The sequence below is a fragment of a genome (genome assembly GCF_019968985.1).
Source record: "MAG: Porospora cf. gigantea B chromosome Unknown PgB_NODE_619_length_13757_cov_125.54, whole genome shotgun sequence".
Classification (NCBI taxonomy): Eukaryota; Apicomplexa; class Conoidasida; order Eugregarinorida; family Porosporidae; genus Porospora; species Porospora cf. gigantea B.
Window position 1 is genome coordinate 1 of NW_027179156.1, and position 13,757 is coordinate 13,757.

Consider the following 13,757-nt stretch of genomic DNA (forward strand, 5'->3'; position numbering starts at 1 on the left):
AGTCGCGCTCGGAGAGGAGACCAGCATTGTTTACTTTGAACTTTTCGAATTGGGTGTACAGCTTCTGAAGCGAGTCCTCAACGACGTCCAAGTGATAGTCCACGTCATTCTGCAGGAATGATGCCACCTGCCCCGATTGTACGAATGTTCCATGGAGCTTGTTGATCTCGCCGAACAGAAATCGGAGAACTCGTTCCATCTCGTCTATCCGCTGGATATACCGCCTGTACACGCGACGCATCGAATGTGTGTTCATGTCCTGGTACTGCAGAGAACACAGCCGACCCAGCCCGTCCAACAGCGACTTCACGTGGTCCGTAGGGAGAACCAGGGTCCCGGCGGTCATGTCTTCTGACCGGAACGTCACCATGGTGTGATCAAAAAATACAGATAAGCGGCGAGTTTTTTCTAGTCGTGCGAAACACGGCTTGTGGGTCGACCACGAGAGGTAAAGAATTACAAACGTGTGCTGATTCTGTCTTCAATGAAACCTCCACATTCTTATTCACTCACATCACAGAGGTTTAACATTCTCGTCAGTCACCGAAGCTAGCCTGGTCTCCAGGTGCAGGTGACTCTCAGGAGCGAGCCCCACACACGCTCTGAAGAAGTTGGTGATCGCTTCGCGCTGGGTAAACAGTGAGTTCACCACCTGTTGGCCCTTGGGTACCACCGGAGCCTTGCAGAAGTAGGAGAGCAGAGAGAGCACCGTATGGAAAGTCTCTTCGGTGCCCTCACGCTCCACGGTGATGCGTTCACAGAACTCAGCCATCTGAATGAGGTCCATCATTAGAGGCACGGCCAGAAGCGAGTCTTCGCAGGTGTTGTGAACGACGATAGTGTTTAACCCGCCCATGAAGATCTCAGACGTGTACTCATCCAGTGCTCTTTTGCTGTCGCCGACGTTGGGAACGTACTTGATTACGACGACGTGGTCGGGATGCTCTCCTTCCTTGTACAGAAGCCGGTTAGAGTTGACCATATCGTCAACAACGTTGCTCTTAGAAATCTCCTTCGAACGGAATTGCTTGGCACTGCTGAGGTTGCGACCGTCGTTGTTTCCCAAGTGGTTGTATGATACGATAGATGTCGGCTTCATCGCAGCCGAGACCAGAAAATCGGTGAGAACGGACTTAAACTTGGTTTGCCCCGACTTGAAATCGTCACCGGCAATATAAGTCTTGTACTGGCTGGCAAGCTCGACTATGCCCGGTACGAATGTATTCTGGGGAGAGCCGTTGATGTAGGTGCTCCCCTCCTGAATCGCGGCAACCGCATAGATAATGGAGGCACTGATCTCCGTGTGATTGTTCTTGATTGCAGTGAGGAGATTCTCCGCACTGTCGTGCACACCGTCCTCCAACTCTACGAAACGCTCGGTGTTGGCGGACCACAGCACGATGACCTTGTCAAGGCTGTTGGTCTCCTTGAACTCGCGAATGTCAGAGCGAACCTGTTGAACCAGGTCACTCAACGAGCCCTCTTTGACATGATCAGCTCGTTCCACTTGATTCTCTGCGATGAAATCTCGGATGTAGATGCCCTTCAACGGGGAGACTTTCTGCATGTCGTCGTAGAGCTGATCTTGTAGATTTACGTCGAGTACCTCTGCACGGCGCATGGCATCACCCAACGACAGCGCGTTAATATCCCAACCTCCAATTACGAGGTCGTCCGGATTCAATAGGGGAACTACGGACTTCATTGGGACGTGAACATCCTCTCCAGTGGTTGCATCACATCCTAGCTTCATAACGCCCGTGTTAAGAACAGAGCCGTACCAGTTGGCAGCCTTAGGTCCTGTTCTAGTCCGCCACGTGATTCTACTTTTGTTTGCCAACTGTCCGGCCATGAACGTGGTGCCATTGTTGCCACCAAGTCCGATAACCATGGCGCCGACCTTGGGCACCTTAAGCTGAGTCTTGATCGCCATCTTCGATGGGATCTGACGCACAGTCCACGGGGACGTTGAACGATCGACCTCGACGCGCTTGTGGTCCATTTCGGACCGCATGACGTCGTTGTCAGTCACCATGTCGCACTGGGCAAGTCTTAGAGCATTCATTGTTTCGAAATTGTAATTTCTTTCGTACATGTGGGCGATATGTGTAATTACGACTATCCCCCCAGCAGATGTTCCCTTACATCTGGAGTCAGCTCTGGGTGTATCCATCACGCAGGCATTATCACAGCGTTCCTGGCGTGTACGGTGGCTACAATAGTCTCCTCGTTCGCAATATATGAGCACTTGCTACATTTTGAGGCCCCGAGGTAGTGCAACCTTCCTTGTCTCACGCAGTCTGCAGAGGAGCGTCGTGCGTATTCTACTGATCACTCCCCTGTACGCTGTCACTTCTTTTTCTTCCCTTGTCGTAGGGCTGGTCACTGCGGAGGGTGCGTTGGTAATCGTGGTGCTCCGAGACGTTTGGGAGGCCGTCGTCATCTACTGCTTCATGGTGTACGTCCTGGAAGTCTGTGACGGCGAAGCGGCATGCGCCTTGGCGGCCCAGAAAGACCCGGGATACGTAAAGCATCTGCCACCTTTGTCGTGGTTCATTCCCGAGAGCGGATGCAGAGTGTTCGGACCGGCAATAACCAGTCACGGCCAAGGCTTCTGCAAATGGCACTATGTCACGCTAGTGATACCTTGCAGCCCCCTGGTTATAAAGTATTGCAAGCGCGGTACTCTGCAATTCGTGGTGCTGAAACCTGTGATGGCAGTGATCGCTGTGTCAGGGTTTCTGGGTCGCTGGGGGTCGCATCCTGTGTACACATTCATAGAATCCACTCTCTACAACATAAGCTATTCGGTGGCCCTCTACGCCTTGGCCATTTTCTACTGTGTAACCAAGTCGAATCCCAAAATGAAGAGGTACAGACCATTATACAAGTTCGTCTCCGTGAAGCTGGTCGTATTCGCGACCTACTGGCAATCGTTGTTGGTCGGTCTCATCAAGGTCATTGGCAACTTGATTTTCTCACGGTATCACCCTGAGGAACCGTTCATGACCTCCGATCACGCGGAGTTCTGGAAGAACTTTCTCTTGGCGCTGGAGATGCCCATATTTGCCACGCTATCCTACGTCGCATTTCCCTATTCCGAGTACGTGTCTCTCACTGAGAGTCCATCACGGAACCTTCCACGGAGTAACAGTGACCCTGGCTCTTGGAAATTTAAGTCACTGATGTTTAAAGGCAAACGACTGATTGGAGAAGCTATCGATGCTCCACGAAGACTGGGGGCGAAGGTCGATGCAATCGCCGACACGGAGAAAAGGAAGGAGGGTTTGGCAAACTTTCGGCAGGTGATTGGAATGGACGACATCGCGAAGGACGCAATTTATGTGTTCGACCGCAGATACGCGAATCACACGCTTGTCCCGAGCACTGGAGGGGAAACACCGCCACGTCCCCTGATGGAGGACTTTACTCTCGAAGCAGACTCCTTTTGGGACTCCCCTCCCAAGGAGCCACGCCCACGAGCCTCGAGCTTCGGAGGGTTCGAATCGTTGCCAAACCCCTTCATTCCACCACCACCTGATTTGTGACAGTAAAAAATCGCCATAATGTCAGGTCCTATACGTGCTGCGCGGAAAACTGAACGAGGCGGCCCGAGTCCGTATCCTGCTCAGAGCAAACAAGAAACAGACGACTTGGAAAATGACAAGGATGTCCTGCAGATGGTGGAACTCATTGAGATGGCGCGCAGCATGACGCTGGATGACAAGACAGAAAGGCCAGAGTTCGAGAAGGCTAAAAGCAAGGGGCGGAAGGCCTTCCACATGATCCGTGTTACTACGCCTGTGCACAAGGTGTCAGCGCTGAAAAAGAATTGGAACGACATCGTCGAACCACTGGTCACGCATATGAAGCTGCAGGTGCGCTTTAACACCAAGAGGAAGTGCGTAGAGATTCGAACATCGCCAGAGACGTCTGACGAGAACAACTTGCAGAGGGGTGCTGACTTTGTGAAGTCTTTTTTACTGGGGTTTGACGTACATGACGGTCTGGCCCTGTTGAGGCTTGAGGACCTGTTCATTCAGACTTTTGAGATCAAGGACGTGAAATTCTCCCTCAAGGGCGACCACTATGCCAGAGCCATCGGCCGTATGGTCGGAAAGGACGGTCAAACCAAGCACGCCATAGAGAATGCCACACGCACAAGATTGGTTATCACTGAGCAGCACATCCACATCCTGGGTGCATTCACCAACATTATTCTGGCAAGAAGGGCGCTGTGTTCCCTAATTCTTGGGAGACCACCCAGCAAGGTCTACAACCACCTCAAGGTGGTGACCAGACGCATGAAGGAGCGAATGTAGTGAATTGACTTACCACCGCAAAACACTGAAATGTCCGCCGACATCCACAAGTTCATCGTCGAGCTTGAGTTTGTACAGTGTCTCGCAAATCCGCAGTACCTGTACTTCCTCTCACGCCGAGGCGTGCTAAGTGACATTCGGTTCCTCAGGTTTTTGAAGTACTTAGAGTACTGGAGGCAGCCGGAGTATGCGGTTCATCTTCAGTACCCTCAATGCCTGGCAGTGCTGACCTGTCTGCAGGACCCTGCCTTTCGGAAGCAAATCGGATCTGAGACTGGCCTGATGGAGCTTCAGAGACAGCAATCGTATGGGTGGCTGTACTTCAACCACCAGCATAGAGACTTGATCCCGTACCAACATTGGTCGTTGTGCTACACTGTCAAGGAAATGAGTGAGCAGGCTAAGGAGACACCCGAAGCTACAGTGCAATGACATCGCAAAAATCAAATGTCTTCCATCATCATTTCGTTCAGATTGTTGGTTGAGAACTACTCGCGTAGGATTTGTGAAAACTAAATTTAAATCACTCCTCGGGATCCTTCTCCAGAATAATGTCGCAGAACTTGCGATAGTCTACGGGGTCGCCTTCGAGGCCACAGGCCTGCAGTACGGCATTGATCTCCTCCAGAGTCATGGGTTCTCCAAAAGTGTTCAGCAGGTTGACCATTTGAGCCCTTGACAAGGTACCGTCATTGTTTGTGTCGTAAGCGGCAAAAGCCTCGACGAGGTCGTCAACGGTGTCCTTCTGCTTCTGATTCGTCATGAAGTCCATCACCTGGTCGAAAGTGAGGTTCTCGCCATGCAACTCCTTCAGTTGACGTAGATCCTCCTGTGTAGGTGCGTAGCCCATTTGTCTTGCCAAGACACCTGCATTGTCTGGAGTGCATTCGTTCTTTCCTCCGCTGACGGCCTTGAACTTAGACTCGTATTTCGCCTTCTTAGCTTCAATTTCCGCAAGGATACGTTCCTCTTCAGCTTTGCGAGCGGCCTCTTCCTCAGCCTTCTTTCGCTCCTCCTCAGCTTTCTTCTGCTGCTCCTCTGCCTTCTGTTTCTCCTCCTCCGCCTTCTGCTGCTTAGCCTGAATCACCGCAGGATCATTTGGATCGGCAGCAGGATCATTTGGATCGGCAGCGCCATTTGGATGGGCAGCGCCATTTGGATGGGCAGCATCATTCGGATAGGCAGCATCACTCTTCGCCGATGAAGGCGGCGCGTCGGAGGCGGCTCTGAACTCATCGCGAGGCATCCAGATTCCATACTCGTAGAACTCAATAGGCGCTGCGCACTCCCGGAAAAGGAGGTTGCACTTTGTTATGGACATCTCGACTCAAAAATACGTGTATTTAGTCCCCACCCGTATGTCTAGAATTAGGAATCATGAGTGACGCGGCCCGCAAGAATGGAGTCGCCTTCGTCAGTGTCCGCGACGATGGGGTTAACAAGAACGTATGGTGCTGGTCGTCATGGGCCGATCTGGGCGAAACATCATCGGTCGCAACCATCGCAGACTTCGTCCTGTATATCGACACGTCCTTTTACTCCGTAAAGAGTGAGAACTGGGGCATTTCACAACAGTTTCTCGCGAGTGTATCTCACCTACTGTGTCTCTGACAGGTGACATCTCAATGCGCCTCCACCACGTGATGGTCGTCACGGTCCCTCTGTTCAACAAGGTTTCAAGCTACTACACGGAGCCGAGACACCCCAAAGATGTGGTCCACGTTTCCACCCATAATCATACTTTCGGTTGCTCGTTACATCTCGGGGGGGTGGATGTGGTGGTGGTCAAAACGACGCCAATGATGTTGTTGGAGCATTCAGTGGGAATGGCTAAAGCGTTTAATCTTGGTCTCAAGACACACATTGGACTTCAGATAGCTGTGTCTGAAATCTCCAGCGAATTGAACGAGGCCACAACTGCGCTGAAGGAACTGACGGACGCTGCCGTTGACGAGAGCATTCGCTTGGAGGAGCGCGAGGATCAGATCTTGCAGTTCGCCGCCGCAGTTATCAACTCCAGGTCATCCCCTTTGGAACAGGTATCAGAAGTATCGCTGCCGATGAATCCTCCAGCCGTCGACTCCTGGTCTGACACCAGCGAGGAGTCTGCCGGCCTACCGCTGCATTCCACCTCCGTGGCTGCAGGCGATGCGGACATACCGCAACATACCTCAGTGGCAGCAGGCGATGCAGACCCACCGCTAACTTCAGTGGGAGCAGCCCCGCCACAATTGCCACCACACGACACCTTCGACTGGAGCTCTGCTGACGACAGTCCACCACCGCCCAAGACTTCCAGCGCCAAGGATCGGATAGCAGCTTTGCGCAGAAGCAGACGCTGACTTTTGAAACGAATACAGTCTTGACATTTTGAAGCTGACTTTTTGAGCTGACTTTTAGAAAACGAATACAGCATCTTGACATTTAAAAAGAGGACAATCTTAATATTTCGTACAAATCTTCACGCATAAAAAAAACGAGCACAGAATCTTGACATTTTGAAACAATCTTCATATTTTGAACGTACGAATCTTCAGACATCAAAAAAAATAAAAATAATACAATACAATGAGCAATCCAAAAAAGTCAGACGCGGCCAGCGATGAGGATGATGTCTTGCTCCTTTACGGCGGCTCTCTTCCGCATATCAGCCTGCTTGCTCTGCAGCCTCATCTCCTTAATTCTAAGCTTCTCAGTGTCAACCGTCAGACGGTTTACTGAAGCAGATCGCTTATACTCAGCTCGTTGAGTCTTTTCGACCAGCCTCATCTGGGATTGGTTTCGCCTAAGCTCGTAGGCCTGAGCGTCGGCCTCTGCGGACTGAATGCCCCGCTGCAGCCGCCGCTTGCGCTCCATCAAACTTCGCAGCTGTCCTGGGCTCATACCTTCATGAACAACGATGGCGGCGTCCTTCTCCTTGAGACTGGCTGCCCGCCGTAGAGCTTTGGAGGCCTTATTCGCTAGGTGATGTTCTTGCTCCTCCTCATGGTGCTGCAGCTTCCGCACAGTATCTTCATGCGAGCCCTCGACTCGTGATACACGTCTTTGGTTTGCCTCCCTCTTCACACTCAATCCTTTAAGCGTAACGTCGGCGTCCTCTGCTTTCTGGACAAGCTTCGCTTGCTCATTCAGCTTGCGTTTCAGTTTCTTGTCCGCTGATGACGAGGCGAAACTTGATAGCCGTTGATATGCAGTTGGACTTGCCGCGGCTCGTGTTATCGGAAGTCCGAAATCGTCGAACCCTTCCGTGGGTACGGAATGTTGGTTTTTCGAACTGGATCTGTTCTGCGGAGATGCCGGTGTTGACGATTTAAAAGCAGTGTCCGAAGCGAATCGTACGGAATTAACGGAGGACTGGCGGCAGGCCTTTGAGGAAACAGCAGATTTCGGAGAAGACTCGCAGGGGGGCTCCGAGGATCCAACAGCAGCACTCACACACGACTTGCGAGGAGGCTTCGAGGATCCAACAGCAGCATTCACGTACGACTTGCGAGGGGGCTTCGAGGAGCCAACAGCAGCGTCGACAGAGGGCTTATGGGAGGCCTTCGAGGAGCCAGCAGCATCGTTCGCAGAGGACCAACGAGAGGACTTCGAGGAGCCAATAGCAGATTTCGCAGAGGACTTCTGAGAGGCCTTCGAGGAGCCAATAGCAGATTTCGCAGAGGACTTCTGAGAGGCCTTCGAGGCAAGAGCATCGGTGGCCTCTGATTTACGTCTAGAACTAAAAAATGACCTTCGGCGTCGTCTCGACTCGTCGGCTCCGCGCATCGATGTCGTCATAGCCGTCTCTACGGTGTCAAAATAGGAGGGCTTCGTGGAGCTCTGATGACATGTGTAGTAGGACGGCTTCGTGGAGCTCTGATGACAGGTGTAGTAGGACGGGTTCGTGGAGCTCTGACAACTGGTGTACTCCGGTATATCGGATGGAATGCCGAATGTGGGGTAGTCAGGGTCGTGGAAATTTACATCTTCAGTGTACTGAGGGTCGAAAACCTCATGAGACGGGTAGGTTTCATCAGGTTGGAAAAACTCAGACTCCGGACGATCCAGCAAGTCTTTTGACAGCTTCAAGAGCATGTCCCCACTACCGAGACTGCTCAGAGAGCTCGACTCGCAGTGCCAATTGCTCTTCATGTCCGTCTGGAGGTCTGTCTGGATAAAGTCAAGGTCCATAAAAATGTGATAAACTGACAATTGTCGGCTCGAAAAACGCGACATGAGATGTGATATGTGTTAAACGTTTGCATGTGACATGAGACACTTAAAAATTTCCACGAACCTGTAGCATGTGTGAGCGGATCCTGCGGAGATGAACTTGAGCCACTCAACGGAAGTGGTACGCCAGCGCCGCCCCCACGACGCTGACGATCAGAACAATGCTGCCCATAACGGCTGCGACAATTATGACCCGTCTTCGCGGAGTGGCGACGACGGGGTCGGGCTCCAACCCCTTGCACGATCTGCGGACCGCCTGCTCTATTAAAGATCGGATGCCGGCCGCGACCTTTGTTGCGTTGAGGGAGGCGAAGGGCGAGACTATCAGGGTGCAAGGCGTCATCCCGTCCAGCCTTTCCGCGTAGTGCCGCCTCAGACATCTCAGCAGACTATGTTTGTTACGTTGGGTGACAACTCCGTCGGCAAGGCCTTCCATGTCCGAGTCGGTAAATTCAGGGCGGCAGCTGTTGGCTGCCTGTAGATAAAGGTGGTTGGCTGACTCAGGCTTCGTAGGCATCACTAGAATCATCGGATGGAAATCTTGCAATGAGATTCGGTATTCTCGCGATGTGGGGTCTGGATACTCGTATTTGGTGCAGTCGTCAGAGTGAGTGTAGGGGTAATCTTTGATACTTTCCGTCTCGACAAGTTTGTAGTCTGACCGCCAAGGATACAGCACATCCCAATTCTCGTCACAGAGCGCATCCCACTCATGCTTGACGTACTGGACCGAGAATTGTTCAGGAAACTGGTCATTCAATCTACGACTGAACTTATTCCGGTGGAAGAGATCAATATTTCCTCGGTCGTTACACATCAGATATGCAGCGTACTGATCGATGCCGGGAAGCTGTGAGCGGTCGAATCGCCCGCTTGTGCCTTTCCACTCACCTGAGATCCCATCGAAGTCGTGTATGATGGGCCAACCCATATTAGAGTCCTTTCCAGCAAGCCCGAATTGGGTGTTGTAGTGGTCCGTGATGCTGCGGTAGCTGTTGTTGTATCCATGGCCAGGTATATGGTCGGACCCTGCAGCGGTGTGTGAGAATCCATCAGTAACCAGCACAATGGCTCGAATCACGGGCTGTCCTGTTCGCGTGACGTACGACATATTCCAGTTCAACCGGGAATCTCGGGACCCTCGATAAAGGGCATCCCATTGATTTTGATCCGTGTCCTTGCCATGATAACCGACATTCTTCCATGAAAAATTCTCGTCGCCGAACCCTGCAGTTTCCAACATAAAGCACACATCCTGGGACCCAGGCCAGCTCTTCCAAATCCCCCATCCCGAGCCGCATCCCGTAACCGGTGCAGGCTTGTCGGCAAACGAGGCTGCGGCATACTCGAAGTCATACTTGGCCTTTAAGTCACTGACGACAGACTCCATGGCAGGCCCTAGATTCTGTAGCACACTCCGCCAAGCCGCAGTGGCCTGCTGGATGTGGAGCAGCTGGATTTTGGGGCTGCAAGGTGTGCACGCGGCGAGAAACGGACCGAACGACAGTTTGACTAGCATTTCGACTGATAGCACAAATACTTCCGCGGTCTCCCCAGTGAAATAGGAAATAAGAAGATGCGAGCTTTCTGGATCTTGCCGTTTCTTGCGGGCGCCCAGAGTGATATAGAGCAGATGCTGCAGGACATGGGCGAACCTGGGCTGTTCGACGAGGATGCACTGCGGTCGCTTGGACTTCCGCAGGTGCCTGTTAACGCTTCGCACCTGTCCGAACGCATGCCAGAATTCAATCCAGAATCAACTCAGTTGATGGGCTTGTTCGAAGATTTCCAAAGCGGAATGACTTCGTGGATTGAGTCAGACCTTGAGAAGTACAACGGAGTGTGGTCTGTGGGGACACACAACACCCCAGCACTCCGTGGCGACCTAGGGTTGCAGATGACGTCTGAGACAGCGTTCTATGCCATTTCTCGATCGTTAGGAAGTGCAAGCTGGACTAGCGCCACGACCCGAATGCACCTGTCATATGAGGTGTCATTCCAGCAGGACTTCAGTTGCGGAGGAGCCTATGTCAAGCTTTACAGTAGCTCGGTGGTGGAACCCAAGAAGTTCGGGAACGAATCGCCCTACACTTTGATGTTCGGACCTGATAAATGTGGAGGACCAGGAGTCGTTCATGTCATCTTTAAGACTAGTGACGGCAGAGAGTTTCATCCGGCGACACCCATCAATGCGGAGTGGGACGAGGACACTCACTTGTTCGAGCTAGACCTCTCAGCGAGTGGCCGTGTGGAAGTTCTCATTGACGGTGTCACGCGGGCCGAACTGACTCTTGCAGACTTCATTCTGCAACAGGATAGCGAGGAAGCGGTGGCCCCTGACTTCGCCGTCGGGGACACTATTATGGGTACTGACACCCTGGGGTTCGAGCTGTGGACTGTGCAGTCTGGCACGTTGTTCGATAACATCGCTGTTTTCAGTTCCACTTCGGATAACTTTTCGGCCCAGCTTGCGGCGTTGAAAGCCATCCAGGAGGACTCTTGGGGTCGCCGACACGCAGTCGAGAGACGTATGCGGCAGTATATCCAGAAGATCAGACGTGAGATGGCAGACGCAGAAGAGCCTTGGTGGTTGGTGCGCCTATTTGAGCGACGACCAATGGCCATGGCGCTCACGCTGGCGCTTACAGTGGCACTGGGAACCGCTGCTGCACTCTGGATGTGTGCACGACGTACGGACACTCTGGATGAGGACGAGGCAACTCAGGGCGATGACAAGGACGAGGCAACTCAGGGCGATGACAAGGACGAGGAACCTGAGAAGGGTGATGCGGACGAGACGGCAAAGATGCCGAAGGTGTCTGAAGAAACGACTGTTCACAAACGAAAATGAATACCAATCTAAAGTCGTCACATCAGTTGTCTGTCCATTATCAATTGAGTAAATGTGAACAGATAAGAAAGCAAAACCAACACGTACATCATGGATATAGAGTGATTCGCCCAATTCTGTGACCTGATTCGCTAATGCGAACATGCTTGACTGTGTGCACACATTCTAGAAATATCAAAATGAGTGACCACGACGAAACGTCGTCTGTTGATATTGAAGCCCCAGTGGCGGACACGTCGGAAGAAGCAGAGTTACCAGCCTCAGCCCCTCGCCGAAGCTCGGAACTCCAGCACGATGGACGCGAGTTGCGAGTGAAGAGCACGACGTGGCTCTGCACGAAGTCGTTGGTGAAGCAGGTGGTGTTTGCGGCGTCGATTGGCAGCTTCATGTTCGGATTTAACTTGGCGCTGCTCAACACGTCTTTAAGCAGCATTGGAACAGAGCTGTGGCCCTGTTCTGGGGCCGACCTCGACATCCCTTCAGGCTGCGCGCCGTACCTAGGCGATCTCACTGTTTGCTATCCCAGCGGAGCATGTCGAGTTGACGGCTCTAAGGTTTGCGATCCGCCGGCTCCGTTAGACTGCTCTGATGCGCGGTGGTTGAACACCTTGACAACCACCGCCGTCTTCCTCGGCGCTGCTTTCGGCGCCATTCTCGCAGGTCGACAGCTCTTTCGGGGCCGCAGGAAGCTCATGCTGCAAGCGAACGTCCTCTTCCTGTTCACCACCGTTTGCATGTGCGTATCGAACTCCTTCGCTGCGTTGGTTTGGGCAAGGCTGATGGCGGGTGTAGGAGTGGGTGTCATCAGTGCGGTTGTGCCCACCTACATGGCAGAGATGACGCCGCACGACCGCCGAGGCAAGTATGGAGTATCTCACCAGCTCATGGTCACAGTGGGCATCTTCGTAGCCGTACTGCTTGGACTGCCTCTACCGGCCTCTGAGTACTCTACATTAAGTGTTTCGGGTTCTGATGTGCTGGCGGTCGTGAATCCGAGCACTTTCAGCAAGGTCTGGTGGCGTGTTATGTTGGGCCTGAACGTGGTTCCCGTTCTGCTGAGTCTGCTTTTCTTCGTAAAAGTGTTCAAGTTCGAGACTCCGATGTGGTACATGGAGAAAGGAAACGCCGTCGCTGCAAGAGCAGTGCTTGATGTGACAGTGGGAGTTGAAGAGGTGGATAACGAATTCGAAGAGCTGAACGAGGGCATCAAGCAACAATCAAAGCACAAGGTACCGACAATGGAACTCTTCAGCGAGCGCCATCACCGTATAGTGTTGGCTGTAGGTCTAGGAATAGCGGCGTTCCAGCAGTTCACCGGCATCAATGTCTTCGTCGCCAGCTCCAACGTCGTGTTCGGCCAGGCAGGCGTCTCCGATCAAACGGCCACATCGATGAGCGTCATCATGAGTGCCCTCAACGTTGTGATGACGTTGCCAGCCATGTACCTGATAGAGAAGCTCGGTCGGAGGACGTTACTGCTGATTGGAGTTGCGGGCCAGATTGTCGGCGTCCTTCCGGCAATGATTCTTCTGTGGGCGTTCCCGGACGGAAATGCGACCCAGTGGTTGCAAATCGTTGGAGTGTTCGTCTTCATTGTGTTCTTCGCTGTCGGATACGGGCCAGTGCTTTGGGTGTACCTGTTTGAGATATTCCCAGTGGAGATTCGGGACAAGGCAATTGGTCTGGCCGTGAGCGTCAACTGGATCGCGGGTATCTGCATGGTTTTCCTCGGCAACGCCTTGAGCGACAATCGAATCACCTACACCCTCTTCGTCTCATTGAACAGCCTTGCCCTTTTACTGATCTTCCTGTTCGTGAAAGAGACCAAGAACAGACGGCTCACAGACAGCCCTTACGCAGTCAAGGCTGGAGACGGCCAAGTCGGTCTTCCCCTGCTGGAGGTGGAGGAAGTTGAATGACATGTGAAAACACAGTATCGATACCATGGGCTGGAAGGCCAACAGCTTTCTAGGTATCCTCTCCATACGTATGGTAGGCACCAGGCCCAGTACTAAATTAGGGTGTAGTCTGTGCGGGAGTGGCGCAGATCGCAATAGCTGTTGCCGTATGGAATATATTCGAATACCTACGCCCGAACCGTTGGGTGTTGAGAACTGTGACGATCGCCGCGTTCGCTGCGGCTGGATTATTAGGGTGAGCTTTAATCAATACATTTGGTATGGGAGTAATCAATGTACTTTTTTCCTTAAAAAAAAAAATTACATTTCTGGTAGCATTTATGCTGGAACTACGCGTAATGAAACTCTCGTTTGGGTATATTTCCTACTACTGTTGGCGTCAACTGTGTGGATGGTCCTCATCACATTGGACATGATGCAAATCATTATTCTTCTGAGAGGCAAGCCACA

The 13,757-nt window shown here is 52.4% G+C and overlaps 11 protein-coding genes across 14 annotated transcripts; 6 read left to right on the plus strand and 5 right to left on the minus strand.

Moving 5' to 3' along the window:
• Positions 1–370, minus strand: KVP17_005339 (uncharacterized protein; the record flags this gene model as incomplete). The annotated part of the gene is made up of 1 exon (XM_068515145.1): positions 1–370. A coding segment is annotated over one exon (370 nt), but the record flags the coding sequence as incomplete, so codon positions are not given.
• A 144-nt stretch (positions 371–514) lies between these two features.
• Positions 515–2,095, minus strand: KVP17_004484 (uncharacterized protein; the record flags this gene model as incomplete). Of its 2 annotated transcripts, none has more annotated exons than XM_068522706.1 (1): positions 515–2,095. In XM_068522706.1, the coding sequence occupies one exon, from the start codon at positions 2,093–2,095 to the stop codon at positions 515–517; it is 1,581 nt and encodes a 526-aa protein (XP_068372743.1). The 2 variants fall into 2 exon arrangements, with proteins under 2 accessions (XP_068372743.1, XP_068372742.1); XM_068522705.1 differs by having other exon boundaries at positions 515–2,065.
• A 145-nt stretch (positions 2,096–2,240) lies between these two features.
• On the plus strand, positions 2,241–3,548 carry KVP17_004478 (uncharacterized protein; the record flags this gene model as incomplete). Its single annotated transcript, XM_068522697.1, has 1 exon — positions 2,241–3,548. One exon carries the CDS (start codon positions 2,241–2,243, stop codon positions 3,546–3,548), a length of 1,308 nt encoding a protein of 435 aa, XP_068372734.1.
• Positions 3,549–3,566: 18 nt separating this feature from the next.
• On the plus strand, positions 3,567–4,322 carry KVP17_004479 (uncharacterized protein; the record flags this gene model as incomplete). Of its 2 annotated transcripts, none has more annotated exons than XM_068522698.1 (1): positions 3,567–4,322. In XM_068522698.1, the coding sequence occupies one exon, from the start codon at positions 3,567–3,569 to the stop codon at positions 4,320–4,322; it is 756 nt and encodes a 251-aa protein (XP_068372735.1). The 2 variants fall into 2 exon arrangements, with proteins under 2 accessions (XP_068372735.1, XP_068372736.1); XM_068522699.1 differs by having other exon boundaries at positions 3,681–4,322.
• Positions 4,323–4,352: 30 nt separating this feature from the next.
• On the plus strand, positions 4,353–4,754 carry KVP17_004486 (uncharacterized protein; the record flags this gene model as incomplete). The annotated part of the gene is made up of 1 exon (XM_068522708.1): positions 4,353–4,754. One exon carries the CDS (start codon positions 4,353–4,355, stop codon positions 4,752–4,754), a length of 402 nt encoding a protein of 133 aa, XP_068372745.1.
• A 91-nt stretch (positions 4,755–4,845) lies between these two features.
• On the minus strand, positions 4,846–5,643 carry KVP17_004483 (uncharacterized protein; the record flags this gene model as incomplete). The annotated part of the gene is made up of 1 exon (XM_068522704.1): positions 4,846–5,643. The coding sequence occupies one exon, from the start codon at positions 5,641–5,643 to the stop codon at positions 4,846–4,848; it is 798 nt and encodes a 265-aa protein (XP_068372741.1).
• A 56-nt stretch (positions 5,644–5,699) lies between these two features.
• Positions 5,700–6,664, plus strand: KVP17_004482 (uncharacterized protein; the record flags this gene model as incomplete). 2 transcript variants are annotated; one of them, XM_068522702.1, is made up of 2 exons in its annotated part: positions 5,700–5,871; positions 5,898–6,664. In XM_068522702.1, 2 exons carry the CDS (start codon positions 5,700–5,702, stop codon positions 6,662–6,664), a joined length of 939 nt encoding a protein of 312 aa, XP_068372739.1. The 2 variants fall into 2 exon arrangements, with proteins under 2 accessions (XP_068372739.1, XP_068372740.1); XM_068522703.1 differs by lacking the exon at positions 5,700–5,871 and having other exon boundaries at positions 5,948–6,664.
• A 244-nt stretch (positions 6,665–6,908) lies between these two features.
• Positions 6,909–8,495, minus strand: KVP17_004487 (uncharacterized protein; the record flags this gene model as incomplete). The annotated part of the gene is made up of 1 exon (XM_068522711.1): positions 6,909–8,495. The coding sequence occupies one exon, from the start codon at positions 8,493–8,495 to the stop codon at positions 6,909–6,911; it is 1,587 nt and encodes a 528-aa protein (XP_068372746.1).
• Positions 8,496–8,646: 151 nt separating this feature from the next.
• On the minus strand, positions 8,647–10,056 carry KVP17_004481 (uncharacterized protein; the record flags this gene model as incomplete). The annotated part of the gene is made up of 1 exon (XM_068522701.1): positions 8,647–10,056. The coding sequence occupies one exon, from the start codon at positions 10,054–10,056 to the stop codon at positions 8,647–8,649; it is 1,410 nt and encodes a 469-aa protein (XP_068372738.1).
• A 57-nt stretch (positions 10,057–10,113) lies between these two features.
• KVP17_004480 (uncharacterized protein) lies at positions 10,114–11,388 on the plus strand (the record flags this gene model as incomplete). The annotated part of the gene is made up of 1 exon (XM_068522700.1): positions 10,114–11,388. The coding sequence occupies one exon, from the start codon at positions 10,114–10,116 to the stop codon at positions 11,386–11,388; it is 1,275 nt and encodes a 424-aa protein (XP_068372737.1).
• A 179-nt stretch (positions 11,389–11,567) lies between these two features.
• Positions 11,568–13,307, plus strand: KVP17_004485 (uncharacterized protein; the record flags this gene model as incomplete). The annotated part of the gene is made up of 1 exon (XM_068522707.1): positions 11,568–13,307. One exon carries the CDS (start codon positions 11,568–11,570, stop codon positions 13,305–13,307), a length of 1,740 nt encoding a protein of 579 aa, XP_068372744.1.
• Between the last annotated feature and the right edge of the window lie 450 nt (positions 13,308–13,757).